Source organism: Eptatretus burgeri, chromosome 5 (assembly GCF_056783735.1).
Source record: "Eptatretus burgeri isolate ZD-2024b chromosome 5, Ebu_testis_v1, whole genome shotgun sequence".
Lineage (NCBI taxonomy): Eukaryota > Metazoa > Chordata > Myxini > Myxiniformes > Myxinidae > Eptatretus > Eptatretus burgeri.
The window spans coordinates 99,623,627-99,640,094 of NC_140965.1; the positions used below are offsets into that span (position 1 = coordinate 99,623,627).

The following is a 16,468-nucleotide window of genomic DNA, read 5'->3' on the forward strand; positions in this document are numbered from 1 at the left end:
TTTGTCGCAAATCAGGGGAGTCAACGAAACCCTTATTTTTTGAGTAATTTTGATCGGATCGTCTTCAAACTTCATGGGAATATAGTTCATGGTCTGGCGCTCAGCTGATTAATTTTTGGTGGCGATTGGCCTTGACGTTCATACAGTTATTTTTTTTTTATTTTTTTTTTGTCTGAAATCACGTATAAATCACTCTGCAGAGCACAGTTATCATTGGAAATTTTTGTAACTTCGCATATCAGAGGCCTATAGAGGTCCCTTTCAGCGCATAAAATTTTGAAGGTCAAGGTCAAAGGTCAAGGTCACTTTGTTGCAAATCAGGAGAGTCGACGAAACCCTTATTTTTTGAGTAATTTTAATCTAATCGTCTCCAAACTTTATGGGAATGTAGTATATGATCTGGCGCTCAGCTGATTAGTTTTTGGTGGCGATTGGCCTTGACCTTCATGGTTAGCGCCTGAGGTCAAACATATTTGACCCCAAGGTCAAATTTTCAAGTTTTAGGAACCATATCGTGTAGTACCTCAAATTGAACACCTCGATGAGTGCTTTCTAGATATGTCAAGCTTGAGACATTATGACGTTATGAGGCAAACACATTTTTCATGGTTACTCTGTAGAACGATTCTCATCGGAATCTCTCGTAGGCAGATATTCCTCAAGGAGTCGCTCCTGGTGGATAGCAGCTCTGTTCACCTCAGTGTGACCTTAAAGAAGTCACACTTTTGGCAAGATATGGGTCACCCTGCGGGTGACATTGGTTTATTATTATTTTTTTATTTCTCCTGCAAACCTGATCTTGCACGCCCCCCCCCCCCCTGATGGTTGTGCTCTGGAATTCAAGCTGTAAAAGATTGTTGTATCTTGCACTGTACAATAAATTATTTTATAGGGCCGGCAGTCTATCTTCGACTTGGACTTAGTGGTATGTACACTTGATTTTTAAGCTGTGTACTCTGTTTTTAGGTCATCTCTATCATCTCGGTCGAGGTGACCTTATAATAACAGTCTCGAAGTCTGTCCGTATGTCCGTCCGTCCACAATCAAACCAAGTGGATACAAATAACCAATAGTGGAATGGATAGAGATCGATAAGACATGCACAACAATATAACTTTCAAGGTCGTCCAAGGTCGAGGTCAATGTCACGAGGCTGTCAAATTTGCGAAAATCGTCGATTTCAAATCGTATCTTCTCCCTCATTTATGAAGAGAGATCAAATGTTATTAGTGATGCAGATACTACGGACTATTTTCTATAACAACACGAGCCATTTTTTTGAAATTTCATATGAGTGAAATGAAACGTCCATCCGAAGGATGTTAATCTCGAGGACCCTATCTGCCAGTGCTGGTCATTAGACATTAAATATCCCATGGTGTCCTTTGTGAAGAGTATGTGAGTTATTGCCGACTTCCTGAACAAATTACAAATTCCTGACACCTTCAGCTGAACGCCAGGCCCAGCTTATTGGTTTGTAAAAGACTTGGGCCATTAACATACCCAGCTGATCCCATGTGTAACTGGGAATAATTGGAGTCATTAAAACAAATGGTAGTCTGAAAAGAAATTACTTCTTCACCAGCAAATGTACAGGATAGGAGGATGATATCCTGCTCGATACTTGCGTGTTGGTTGGTCCACAATGGTTTTAAACCAGGAAAGAACGCCTGTGCCCACAGTCAAGGCAGGGTGAAGATTTCACTTTGCCAAAGCTTATTACAGATGTGGATCATGTGGGCTGGCGGAACATTTAATTTATACGTACAGTGGGACCCGCTTAATAGAATCACTTTGGGCCGGACAAATTTGATTCTAATAAGCGGGTGATTCTAATATCCGAGTTCACCAGAGTTGTGGAGTATCAAGCGGATCAAATGTCGAGTACACATACGGAGACAAATACTCAGCATTTAGTTTGATTTATATGACACACTTGCTCAAAACAATGTAACTTACTACTGAAAATAAAACAATTACACGTACAGTACATATGTACTTTTCAAAGCAAAACAACATAGTTTTGTCAATGAGCCTACTCTGTAATGAAAAAATTGTCGATTGTTGCCTGCTTTAATGAGTCTGAGGCAATGGCGGTGACCTCCTTGTCAAGTTTGCGCAGGAAGGCCATGTCACTGAACCCATGTGATAGCAAACCAAGCCTGATCGTCTTAGCTGCAGACATCATTTCCTTGATGGTCGGGACAGAGATCTCCTCTTCCTCCTCTTCCTCCACTTTAGTGTCGGCGTCATAGTCTGCGTCAGTAGCAATTCCCATTTCGCGTTGGACTGCCGAAACGATGGCTTCGTCTGTGACATCATCGTCTCTGGTTTGGAGAGTGGCGTCCATGTTGACGAAGTCCTGCCATTGGTCGGGATCCATTTGAAGAGGGTTGGCTAACTCGTCGTCGTCATTGCTCTCGACCCTTTCATATAGCGTAGCATCGACGCTATATAACAGCATAGCGTCGAGGATCGTTATCTTTTTCGCCAAGTCACTCGCTGTCATTGCTCCATCCTCGTTGTCAATCTCAGTGAGCACTTTTCGTAGCATGGCACGGCGGTAATGAGCTTTGAATGAACGGATAATTCCCTGATCTAACGGTTGAAGAACAGAGGTTGTGTTCGGCGGGAGAAATGCCACAGTAATGTGCGACAGTTGAAGTGATTGGGGATGTGCCGGACAGTTGTCGATGAGAAGCAACGCTTTCTGGTCATGACGCCGAAGCTCGCGATTCCACTCATCGAGCCATTCAGTGAAGAGGAAACCTGTCATCCATGCGGAGGAATTGGCTCTGTAGCGAACTGGAATTGTTTTGAGGCCTTTGAAACACCGTGGATTCTTGCTTTTCCCAATACCGAAAGGAGGACGCTTAGCACCAGTCATCGAGCAGCAAAAAAGCACCGTGATTCTTTCCTTTGGCTTTTTCCCACCGCAGTGCTGATCTCCCTTGAAGAGGAACGTTCCGTCTGGTAAGGCCCGAAAATACAACCCGGTTTCGTCAGCATTCCAGATCTCATCAGCCGTGAAGCCTTCTACGAGATCCGAAACACATGGTCCAGCCATTGTTGTTTCCCTCCTACGTCAGCTGCCGCTGCCTCTCAGTGAAGTTTCTTGTGGACGATTCCATGTCTTTTCTTGAACCGGTCAATCCAGCCGTTTGTCGCACTGAACTTCTTGTTGTTGAACTTTTCCGCGAACTGAGCCGCTTTCTCCCGCATCAGAGGTCCAGAAAGCGGTGCTTCCTTTTCTCTAGAAGTTTGAATCCACTTGACCATTGCTGATTCGACATCGGGTGCGTTGCCGCTTCGCTTGCGTTTCTGAGAAGAAGACGAATCCACTTGACCTTTCAGAATGGCCTCTCGATCTTTCAGAATCTTGCATAGGATCGGCTGGTTAATTTCCAACTTGTCTGCAGCTTCTCGTTGGCTCATTCTGGGCAAAGCGTCATAGTCCCTCAGGATTTGTGCTTTATCAATGTTTGAACAATCCGTCCGCTTTCGTTTTCTGTCCATCGTGGAAATGACGACACGCCTAGTGCTTAGACTGCAGCTGTCAGCCGTCTGCCTATCTGTACAATGACTACCAAAATCACTGTAGTGGCATAGCGTTATTTTTAGCGTGACGTCAGCCGCCTGGTGGCAAAAGTTGGAACTGTGCGGCCAGTCGGCGCTGAACTGTCGAAGTGGATGGCCATCAGCTGATTCTATTAAGCGGGTTTTTGATTCTAATAAACGGGAAAAATTGTGTACATTTAGATAGAATGGAATCGGTCTCAACGATTTTGATTCTATAATACGGGTGATTCTATTAACCATGATTCTATTAAGCGGGTCCCACTGTATTTATATGTACGCTGTTTCTATTGTTGTTGAATAAAATTTGTAATCAGGAGTGAATTACGAGAATGAGTGAATTTTTGTTTGTTTAATCTTTGCTATGACTTTAAACTCATTCATTCCCTTTAAACTTTTTGTTTTGATTTGCAGAATGATATATTTGAATGGTCACGTGATCATCGTGTGCACCACAAATACTCTGAGACCGATGCAGATCCTCACGATGCACGTCGGGGATTTTTCTTCTCTCACATGGGCTGGCTACTGCTCAGAAAAAGACCTGAGGTCATTGCTGGTGGGAAGCGTCTTGACCTCAGTGACCTCTACAATGACCCTGTAGTCGTATGGCAGCGCAGGTGAGGCCTAGATTACTGGTATTCTGACGTGATACATTGGTTTTATGTACGTTTTTGTAACCTCCAAAAAAAATTTCCACAATTTAAATTGAGAGGTGAAGTGTGATCACAATATTTACAAACACTAGTATATGAATACTTGCATTGTACTTTTCAATATTTTTGTTTTCATTTTAGATCGAGCAAGGGGGACCCGGTGAAATGCCAATTAGTAAATATTGTGTATATTACTGTTCAACAGGTTTTTCATGTTGACATACTCCTGACATTGTTGTGTATCGTAGTCAGGGTGGTAGTTGATGTGATCAACATTGGGAGGCTCATGGAATATGTCACGTTTTTTTTTTTTTTGGTTAGGCTCCTGGTTCATGTCCCAGAGGTAGGGACTTGTCACAGGGATCAAAAGAGAAGATTGTTTTTAATTCAAAATTTGACATTGGGTCATTCTTGGTGGAACGTTTTGCCATGTTTCAGTGGGGAGCATGGGGATTTGTGATGACATGACATTGACTTCGCTCTAGTTAATGTTGTGAAAAGATCAATGTGGATGTTACCTTTTAGAAGATGAAATTGTTGATGTCAGGTATGTCGACTTCAAAGCTGAGGTTGCCGTGAATACGATTACTTGTCAATTGTTGGGGTGCTGCGGTAGTGCTGGCTGGTGGGAGAATATTTTTGGTAAATGTGCAATATTGTGGATCGCCATTGTAACTTGTGCCTTGAAATCCTGTTGCTCGTTATAAAGCGACAAACAGTTCCTGGGGAAACAAACAGGTTTTTATCCAGGTGAAGTCTAACTCTTCAACACGTATGTCCTTAGTTGGGCCTTATTTATTGTCATGGCAGATCCTGGATAAATTGGGAACTAGTGACAACGCACCTGAAATTGTAGTCAAAATCTTTGGAAACAGCTTGAGGAGGATGTAATCTTCAAAACAAATGACTTGTAAAAAAGATACTCGCCAGTTGAACAATGTACGGTTGAAAGTGATGAATGTGTTGTTGGGGGGAGGGAGGGGGGGTTAATCGGAATATTTGTCAAAGGTCAGAGCTCGGGCAGTTGTAGTAAATTTGTTTGCACGTGTAAAACGGATGTTGATGTTCGAAAAAGCACGATCAATCAATTTATTTTAAGGAGAATAACATATGAAGTTTTTTTGCACAATCATAAACTAGAACGGGCAATCAAACATTGCAGACTCTCGCCAGGACTTGTTTTGTGTGGTTTTATGGACGTACGTACTGTCATACTCACATTCTAATTGTACATACTTTATATAGATATTCTGTTGAAAAAAAATATATAATGTGGTTTACTAGTTACCACTATGAAGCATTTTTTGGCTTACGTAAGCACGTTCCGTGCGGATAAACAAACAGATAGACCCAAATGTAATACCCTCTCCTCTGGTGAGGGTAACAAGCAAAATCGCAAATACATGAATGAAACGTAATCACATTAATTCGATAGATTTACGTTAGAACTTGTCTGTGGCACGTGATGTGTGTCATACGTTTGCTCAACTCAGTTCGCTGAAAGCGATGTATTTCTTCTTTTAAAAATTTTTTTGACAGAGTTGAAATTTCTTTGAGATGATGTTGACTTTCCTTGTGCTACAATACGTTTGCACAGCAAATTTGGCCCAAACATGCAAGCATAGTCCAAATTCCACTCATGTCAATGTTTTTTAGTATCATTGAAATGACAGGCATTATATTCAAAATGTGATTTCAAAGATATTGTAAATAGATAGTTCATGGAGTGCACAGACATACAAAGCACTTACTTGTCTTCCATAATGGTCGGTCTCAACACCCTGGTGACGCTCCATCATTACGGATGCAGGTAACCACTTGGAACCATGTCAACACTGAGTAGAAGGTTATGATTGTTCATCTCTGAAACCAAATGTGGCCGATTAATCGTCAACTGATGCTGTGAACGTGTAATTAGGTGGTGAGCTCGTAGTTTTGAATTTATCTCCAGGAAACAAACATTTGATCAGTTCGCTCACGAAAGCCTGTTTCCAACGTTGAGCTTGTATTTTCAGGAAACTGCTTCGTTCCAACATTTATCCTGCAGTTTCAACGATGTCACGACATGAACATTGTGAAACTATTTGCAAAAATAATTTGAACTCTTGCTCAATGGGTCTGTTTCTGTAAATTATGGAAATTCCTACAACGGTTGATGCCCCTAATAACCACTGATTTGAGCAATTGCTGCCTATTAACTCCTTTTCTATTGTAATGCGTTTACTAATACCATATTAATAACCAAACAATGTGACTGATTTGCACATCATAAGGCCATGTGTTTTGTTTTGATTCCCCGAGTTAGTTGCATGCATGCATTAATAAAACCAGAGAGTTGGTGTCAAAGCCACCCAATGCTCGCCTGTTTATACATTTATTGTTTTAAAAAGACTTGTCTAATAATATTTTTCATAAAGCATTCCAGTGAAGTCTGATCCAAATAATTTTAAAGCAATATATGTATTTGTATATTGTAATCAGTAAAAAAATAGCGTGGTAGATAAAAACATTAGAAAGGAAAAAAACTTTAACGTTGATGTGCTACAAAAAAGTTAAGGTCAATACAGGTCAAAAAGTAAAAAAATTTGAATTTTTTTTATTTCAACTTCTACATCAATAATATACTCCAAAGGAACCTCCATGCCAAATATCAGCATCCCGAGTCCACATATTAAATGAATGGCAAGCTTCTAAATAACTTGCACCAAAAACTTTAACATTTTCACACTGATGCTCACGCTCATGCCGGGGGTATCGCTATAGCTCTGTTCTTCGAACAGGCGAGCTAATAAATATATGTTATTTTGCTTTTGAATGTGAGGTTGGCAGGATGGCCTTGGAGGTACACACAGAATGAGGAGAAAGATGGATAGAAGGTTTCACAGTTACAGGCAGCTGAGGAAGAGTGGAAGTAGAGAGGGATGTTGTGCACGCTGGTGATGTAATCGATGAAGCTGCTTTGTAAAAGGAGCTGTAGTAACTGGAGATGTGGAACAGTAGGCGAATACAGCTGGGAGAAGAAAGGCAGCTTCTGTGAGATGGAACTATTGCCAACACTCCAGCACAGCCAGTACGACGCTTGCAAGACTATTGTCCCCTTGGCACAAGATCTTGCGGACAGTCACCAATGCAAACTCAGATCTCAAAGTCCCCAAAACAGATATTTAGTACACAGGCAGCTCCAGATGAAGTTGTTACGAAGCTCTGGTTTTTGCAGCCGTTAAAAATCGGCCACCATCCTGATGACCTCGCCCAAATGTCAATGCTCACATTGATAGCCTTGACAAGAACGGCTCACTACTCGGTACAGCACCAACTTTCATCGCCACCACCAAAATAAGTAAAAAAAATTCCTTGCAGGTAGACAGTTTTCATTAACTGAAGGCTGTAATGGAAAGGTGAGCTCTGATGCCAATGAGTTGTGTGTTTGCTGTGTTTATAACCAAGGAGCATCATTGATGGTATGAGATTACAAGCATGCCATTTTCAAGAGATATATTCTGATTAATGCAATATATTGAAGGTTATTTGTTCACCAAGGTGTCCCTGATGTACCGTACTGCGTTGCATAGTGTCAGTGGTGCCAAATCATTTTATTGGCAGGGTTATCCTGTGTGGTTTGCCATGACCATCCCAGCAGCAGTTATGGCAGGAATTTGCAATTGGTTCGGGTAGCCTGCGATAGCTCGCCTACTCTTCGCGACGGACATCATGGGATGCTTAACGTCCACCAACCAATGCTGGCAGACAGGACGCCCGGTTTAACGTCTATCTGAGGGACTGAACACACATTGATGAATCGCCCTGCCTGTGAAACACCGGGATGACAGTTTATAGCCGTGTCGAGTTTCTTAACCAGGCTAGACAGCTTAGGGGTGATTGTGCATACCTCTAGGCCATCCTGGCAACCCTACTAAGGTGTAGGAAAGCAAAAACTATAACATTTACAATCAAATATCAATAATTGTGTCTGTGTAACACACGGTAATGAGCACGACTGCTTGGGTATCAGATGGTAACAAAATCAACGTGATTGTATGGGTATCGCACATGAATAGCTCAGTGACTGGTTGTTAGAAAACCCACATGTACATTTTGTATAGATGCCATGCATGAGCATTTCACCACAGATACAAGGTTGTCATATCAAGACCTTGGATTATGTATCCAGCACAGAAAATATTGTTGGTAGGGTTCCATTATTTTGTCTTTATTTGATCAGAGAGATAAAACCCAAATTCTGCCTTCACTTGAGGTCCAACTTTGAACGAGTCACGCATGAAAGTCACTGCTATAAACACCTCCATTATGGGATGGTCACTTCATACACCTTGTATTCACCACAAATCTCGTGGTATTTGGGAAGGTGAATAGGTCACGTCAGCACGGTTGTTTGAGCACCCTGCAATAACACATTGCTTGCCCATGATGAGCATAATATGAGGACAAAAGGTAAGAGAGAGCACGATACAATGGAGCGATGTTAAATGCATACACCAAGGTGAGATATAATCTTCCCTAAACGTCATTTATGGAACTGCTCAACAAAGAATGTAGGAATGAGTTGCCTATGTTTGAAATAAACTAAAAAGATGAAAGAACTCCATATAATTTTAATTCAAGTATTATTTTGACCACCTTGACTCCATTCTAGCTCCTTGTCTGTCTGTCTGTCTGTCTGGCTCTCTCTTTCTCTCTCTGTCTGGCTCTCTCTTTATTGGAATATCCCACAATGAAGCAGAATCTATGGGCACCCTCTGCTCTTTCTGTGCTTTGTCCCCACCCCCCCCCCCAACATGTTTCTGCAGGGCACACAATGTCTACCATCAACCCACCTAAATCCAATAACACTGCTCACCTCCACTCATTTGTTCCTCTTCTCCCCCCCCCACCTGTAGAACCAACTTCCACATTCTCTTCAATCCTATTCTTCTCTCCAGGTCTTCAAGGCGGCTGTTTATCAACATCTCAAATTGTCCCCAATCCAAAACCATGATTGTTTTTTACCCTCGTTAACCCCACTCCAATCCCTCCTCTCAAATTTTCAGTTTTCCCTCCTGAGTGTTCCCTTCTGTATCTATCTTGTCCACCCCATGCATTCTCTCCTGCCCCCGTTCCTCCCCACACCCATTGTTTGTCCACCTCCTCTGTCTTGGCCTTCGGCTCTGCTGTTGGTGTTTCCTCCCCTCTTTCTGCTTTCCTTTTGTCCTGTTGCATCCTGATCCATTCAATGTACTCATTAGTACAAGCTCTTCCACGAGCCTAGACTATGTATCAAATTTTTTTTTTAATCCTTTGCTTCTTGTATTCAACCATCACTCCGTTGCCTTGTTTTTTTATTTACACTTTGTCAACTCGCACTTCCATACCTTTATCAAACTGCAAATATTTCCACTAGAAGTTAGATGTCACAATTTTTATGTTTATAGAGGAACAATTGTAAAATAGTAATTGGACAGTTTTTAATATTTACTATTGGAGATTGGAAAGTACTCTTGTCCCTTTCAAAATATTGAAATACTTTACATACCTGCCAGCTATCTTGAATTTTAACGTCTTGTTTCATGATTCCAAAATAAAATGTCACCTCCAATTTAAAGCAGAGCTTAATGGCATTTTAACACGCAAGTTATATTGCGTTTTATTTTTACCTCTGTAAGCACAATGAAAGATGGTTTGTTCCTCTTTCAAGCATACTCATGAGTAATAATAAGTGGGCTAACAGGATGACCTCGAGGCACGTACAATCGCCTCAAAGCGGTGTAGTTTGGGTTTGAATCCTGACCCAGCCATAAAATATCGTCCCGGTGATTCATTAATGTGAGTGCCATCCCTTGGACGGACGTTAAACCGGGCGTCCCGTCAGCCGGCATTTGTTGGAGGACGTTAATTGATCCCACAGTGTCCTTCGCGAAGAGTAGGAGAGCTATCGCCAGCACCCTGAACAAATGATAAAATCCTGCCTTAACCTACCGCGGGCACAGCCATGCCTTCAGCCAACGATGCTACCCTGCAGCCTTGTGCTGCATGCAAATGAAGAAGCATGAAAACGTTGGAAATGAATGTTTATAACAGAAATCTTCATTCATTTGACGAGTATGTTACATTAAAAACAGGAATATATAAACTATACTATAAAATAAATGTCTGTTCCTTTATCTGCCTACTTTCCTTCTCTTCCTACTTCACACATTGTCACCATGATCAACATTCTTACAAGTCTGCTTAAGGCATATAAATTTACTTACAATTCCTCACTTTATTAAGTTCGGGACCTGTCAAAAGTAGACTCTCCTCAGCATTCGCCATGCCGGACGACTTCACGGCATTCTGGTTGGCAATGCTTTTCAAAACCAATTTTCACAGGATTGTTGTTGTTTCTCCATTTATTCATTTGTTTCGAGATTGTTTTTGTTCCACGGCCCTCCCGTACTATCAAATCCCATCACCCGTCCTTGAAGCACATACCCGACAGTGATAAAACAAATAAATCACGTATTTTATCCGTGAGCCAATTTTGCCAAAAATATCAAGTCTCATTTTGTGGTGAAGTTTAATTATTTGTTTATTTTTAATAAATGAAAACGACAATTTGGATGAGCCTGGTGTGGCTTCGTGGTTAAGGCGGTGGCTTGGGATCCTTGGAGTCCTGAGTTCGAGCCCCGCTGGCTGCTGAGTTAGCATCAGGGGGTTGACTCAGCCTGTCATCCTTCTGAAGGTCGGCGAAATGAGCACCAGTATACTGGTAATTATCCCTGCAGGGTCGAAGGCGACTAAAGGGTTGGCGTCAGGAAGGGCATCCGGCCGGAAAAACATTGCCCTAAGAAAGGGTACCAGGATTGGAGCCTGCAAAAAGCTGACCCCTGCTCAGGGATAAAGGCTTTCAAATGGTGTGATGATGAAAACGACAAGTTGGATGTATTGTTGTGGGCCGGGGTTCAGCAGCGATAAACGACCATTAGGTGGAGCAGTAGAATCGTCTCCCACCGAACACCCGGAATTTAGGTCGTGACCCTTGGACAACTCAAAGGTCACGGGTCCCTTAGCAGACCGTGGACACCGATGTTTTGACCACGTGGCGTAGGTTTAATTGTCTCGATCTCCAATATACCTAAATAACCACGCGGTCTAGCTACTGGGGAAACCACACCCTCGGCCGACTTTGTCCGAACCGAGTCTCTGTTACTGACGCGTAACCGAGCGGAAGTTACCAAAGCCGCGCCGGACCAAATGAACGCACTGTGCTGGACCAATGGGAGAAAGCACAGAAAACGAGCTGGCACATTTAACACGGGGGTTTATTTATAAGCAATAATAGGTTAGGGGAGCACACAAAGAGCAGAGTTATCCGAATAAAGAAATGTAATGTACAATGAACACAGGGCACTTAGACCGATTCTACTTAACAGACTGGCGCCACACACACACACACACACACACACACACACACACACACACACACACACACACACACACACACACACACACACACACACACGCATACCCAAAGAAATGGTGGCCACGGCCTTTATTTGCACCTGCCCGCCTCGTGCAGTCTGGTCGAGCTTGTCCGGTGGCGGAACTCGAACCCGCCGCCAACAACGCAGCACCAAGCACCAGGGACCAGGAACGACGCTACGGACACCAGCCAGCACGGGAATGGACCAGACAAGACGCCAGCAGGCAAGACGAGGCTTCCTCCTCTTCCTTCTTTGACGACGGGGCGAACCTTATCTTTGACGACGGCTCGCCAACTCGTCTTATCCTTCCTCTCCCCGCGGGTCGAGGGAAAACGCTTTGAGGTACTCACCTCCAGATTGGACGAGGGGTTGTCGGGCGACTCGTGGCCACCGTTGATTGGACGAGCTCACGGTGGGTGGAGGGAACCTCACCCCTGTGCGTGACACGCTGCACGTGGGCGATGGATGGCGATGGTGCGAAAACGAAGGATGAAGATTTAAAGATATAAAAAAAACCTAACTATAAAAGCAACTCGAAGCGCGCACACGAAATTCCCATTAGACAGAAGGACGGGACCCTGACTATAAACACATACTTATCAAAATAACTGAACTGCAGGGGCTGCTCTCTGTCTGTGTGCAAATGGCGTCCAGATTCGTAACAGTATGTGTTGTAAAATGATTGTGGCTCTAAAAGCCAATTTGTCTGATTTATTTGAAGCTAAAATGTCTGTGAAATAGCATATTAATTGGTTCTGTTGAATAGTTGTTATGAAAGTAGTCCCTTTTTGTGACTGAACCATAAATTACATTTGCAAAGCGAATGCCAGACTTTCGTTGGATAGTTTTGAGTGGAGTACATTATGTGGTTGCATTTAACCTTGATGGATGTTGATAGAGGTATGCTAAATACCCCTGTGGGAGGCATCGAGGAGCTGACGATTCAGGCATTGGTTAACCCTTCATGGTAGCAAAAGAGAGACCTCGATTTATATAGGGCCTGGGAAGAGACACATTTATCACTTTGTTCAGCCTGGCCTTGTCTGATTTGCTTTCCCACAATGAGATCTCATGAAATCTCGCCACGTTTGACTGCAACACATTTCCCTGCTTCATTATCCTTTTATTCTTAATTGACTCTCAATGAAAAGCTTTATCTAAGAAAAAAAAATTGAATGTGTGATGTCAAGGCCGACAATTTTGAAGAAGGCGTGAGCACAAAATTGGTTTTGTATGAAGTTTTATTTCTCTTCTCTCGATTTTAAAACCAACAAACACTGGTTACGAGTGACATCACAACAAACCAGATTTATTTTTTTGCCTTGCCTCGATCCCTACAACCACATATTCATCTTCTCTAGGGCGGACACGACGTTATTGCTTCACTTTATGGGCTTTTGTGCAAAGAATGACAAATGCCTCAAAGGTCAGCTTCACTCTGCTTTCCAGGACAGGTAACACAGCTATTAGCAGATTAAAAACCGCACATTATGGGTTAAAAGACTGGTGTTAGCTTAATGGTTAGGGTGGTGGGCTTGGGATCCTCGGATCCTGAGTTCAAATCCTGCTCAACTGTTTAATTAATACCAGGTGGGGTTGACTCTGCCCGTCATCCTTCCGAGGTCGGCAAAATGAGTGCCAGCTTGCTGGTATCCTGTGGCGGAGTGGTGATCTGTCCAAGATTGTGCCCAATAGCCAAGGAGACTGCTTTGGCAGCACCAACGCTCTGCACAGAGTATGGTCCAAATGAATGGATGGATGTTGGCTTAATGGTTAAGGTGGCTGGCTTAACATTTTAGGATCTTGAGTTCAAGACCCCTTCATTGAATTAACACCAGGCGGGTTGACTCAGCCTGTCATCCATCTGAGGTCAGCAAAATGAGGATGAGCTCGGTGGTAACAGTGGCATTTCTTCAGCAGTACAGCCATGCCCACAGAAAATGATGCAGCCAAGTAGCCTCTGTCTGCATACGAATAAATAAAATGGAAATTGAGTTTGTTTGTTTGGTCGTTCGGTCGTTTTTCGGGTTTTGTTTGTTTTTGAGTTTTGTTTGAAGCCATTTTTCCTTCAGCCTCAATGAAAATATCCACGAATTGAAGTCTGCCTGTGCAGCCTCAGTCTGCTCTTTGTGGGTCTTGCGAGACAATGGAGCTGACATCAGAACAGGTTGCTAGGCAACGACAACGAGCACCTTTTCCACCTCCTATTTTTTTAAATTACTATAGCTTTAAACTTTTAAATAAAGCAGTCGTTGTGATCACTAATTGTTTTACTTTAATTAATTGGCTGCTTTGAGAATGCAACCACAATGGGCTTTTCAAAAAAAAGTCGAAGAAGACCAGACTTTATACATTAGAAAGGAAGCAATTACAAGTGATTCCTCTATCTATATCTCTGATCTATGATGTGCTTTAGTATTGATATGTTCTAAATATTGTGAATTATCAGAGGTGTGTGTGTGTGTGTGTGTGTGTTCATATACTTTTGTAAAAACCAAAAAGCCCATGTTTGTTGCTTCATCTACTTTGTGCATCTTTCATTGTCTTCAACCCAAACACCCCACATTCACATTGATACCAATGTTTTGTTAAAACTTATGAAGCTATTGATTGAGTGTATCAATTTTTTCAGCATAATTTGTCATTGCATTAATGTAGGCTTTTGGAAAAGTACCCATTTGAACAAGCATAATGTCAAAGTGACAATTAAACTGAATGTACACGTCATCTCTGCCTGCAGGTTGTACAAGCCATCGGTGATTGTCTTGTGCTTTGTGATACCAACCGTTGTACCATGGGCTTTGTGGGGAGAGAGCCTCTGGAATGCATACTTCCTGGCAGCGGTGCTGCGTTACATTTTGGTTTTGAACTGCACATGGTTGGTGAACAGTGCTGCGCACATGTATGGCATGCGTCCATATGACTGCACAATCAACCCACGTGAGAACCGCTTTGTGGTCTTCGCTGCTATTGGTGAGTAAACAGGTGTAGTCTTTTGCTAATTTTGAACCACAATAAGCTACAAATTTGGTTGGAATTTTTGTTCATCATTTTTCTCCATGCATCATGTTTGCTTTGTATTTGATCTTTTCAAACTATTTTAACTGAATATTTCAAGCAAGTACGTAAAGCTATCTATTGTCACCCTTTATTTCATACTATATTTGTCCTTCTTTTTCTTCAACGGCCACAATTATTCCCATGTTATTGTGGGGTTGGCCAGGTGAAGCTTCGCCAAAGTCTTCCACGAACCAGCTGGCCAGGCTTGACATTTGACAAAGGTTAGGGCAGGAATTTGAAATTTGGCCTGGCTGACGGCGATAGCTCACCTGCTCTTTGCAAAGGACACCGTGGGATCATTAACATCCACCAACTAATGATGGCAGATGGGACACCCGGTGTAACATCCATCCGAGGGACAGCACACACACTGATGAATGAAACACGAGGATGACAGTTTATAGGTGGGTTGAGATTCTAACCTAGGCGAGACATCTTGGAGGTGAGTGCGAATACCTCTTTGCTCCTTTGTTTCATAGCATTAGAAGCATAATAGCTTTATCACATACAGTTGACTGATGACAAATACAAAATAAATGAGTGGCACTCGGTGGAGTGCATACCTCTGCCAGGCTGAACACTGAACAGTTTACATTTTGTATCCCACTGATTGCCCGGATCTGGATCCCAACCTGAACCAAAATCTAATCGGCCTGTTCTTGTCATCCACCCAACTCATCCACCAAATAACAACCATTGCTTCCTGAGGTGCATAGGACTGCCGAGGCAGTTTCATTTGGTTTAGGAGTACACAGGTCGCCAGTCAGACGCAGGATATTTGAATGGCTTATTACCCCTGTAAGCTGATACTCATTTTGCCAACCTCAGAAGGATCAACCCACCTGGTGTTATTTCAACGATATGACAGGGGTTCAAACTCAAGACCCTAAGATCTTTAACCAACCACCTTAATCGTTAAGCCAACATCAAGCTTACTCATCCACCAAGCTTTGTCATAACCCGTCCCACAACTTTTTTTCAGACATCGTCCTATATATCGTTGTTGGCCCCATCTCTCAATGGTGAAGAATAATTTCAAACATTATCAGATCCAGATTCGTATCTTCACCAAAATCGAATCGATTCTTCCTTGTCGCACACCCAACCTGTCCACCAAGTTTCATCTGAATCTGTCCACAACTTTTTGAGATCATGCTATTATATAGTTTTTGGCCTCATCTCTCATTGGTGAAGAATCGCTTGAAAAATTCTAGTATCCAGATCTTCACCAAAATCGAATCAATTCGTCCTTGTCACACATCCAACCTTTCCACCAAATATAGTATGAATACGTCACAACTCTTTGAGATATCCTGACTCAGAGACAGACAAACAGACATACAGGGATGAAAACAAAGTTTGTCCAGCTTGGGTAGTGGAGGTAACGAGAGCTCATCGTTATTAGTAATCTTCAATGGATAGTTTGTCGGTCAGTAATGTTGCATGATCACTGGGTTTGAAATTATTTTTTATTTCTTCGTATGTACATTCTTGGTTGCATTCATTGTTTATGTTATCCTGTGTTACTCTGGAAGATTTGCAAGTTCCAAAGTTAATGCTCTAAAAGGCTCCTTCAAGGTTACATGATCACTGTAGATAGTTGTAAGTTTCTTTTCATGAGCTGCAGTTTGTTAGCTCTTGCCGATGCATTTTCGAAGCGGTTTAACAGGCCTGTTCGGAGTGGTCCTTGAGCACGTTTCTCAACAAAATTGCACA

General features: G+C 42.4%; 1 protein-coding gene across 2 annotated transcripts in view; it reads left to right on the forward strand.

Moving 5' to 3' along the window:
• The window catches only part of LOC147027046 (acyl-CoA desaturase 1-like), a 35,667-nt gene that overhangs the window by 16,536 nt on the left and 2,663 nt on the right, over positions 1–16,468 (forward strand). For both annotated transcript variants that reach the window (XM_085883145.1, XM_085883144.1), the window contains 2 exons: positions 3,991–4,196; positions 14,433–14,665. In XM_085883145.1, coding sequence (XP_085739271.1) covers positions 3,991–4,196; positions 14,433–14,665 — 439 coding nt within the window. The remainder of the gene's footprint in view (positions 1–3,990; positions 4,197–14,432; positions 14,666–16,468) is intronic.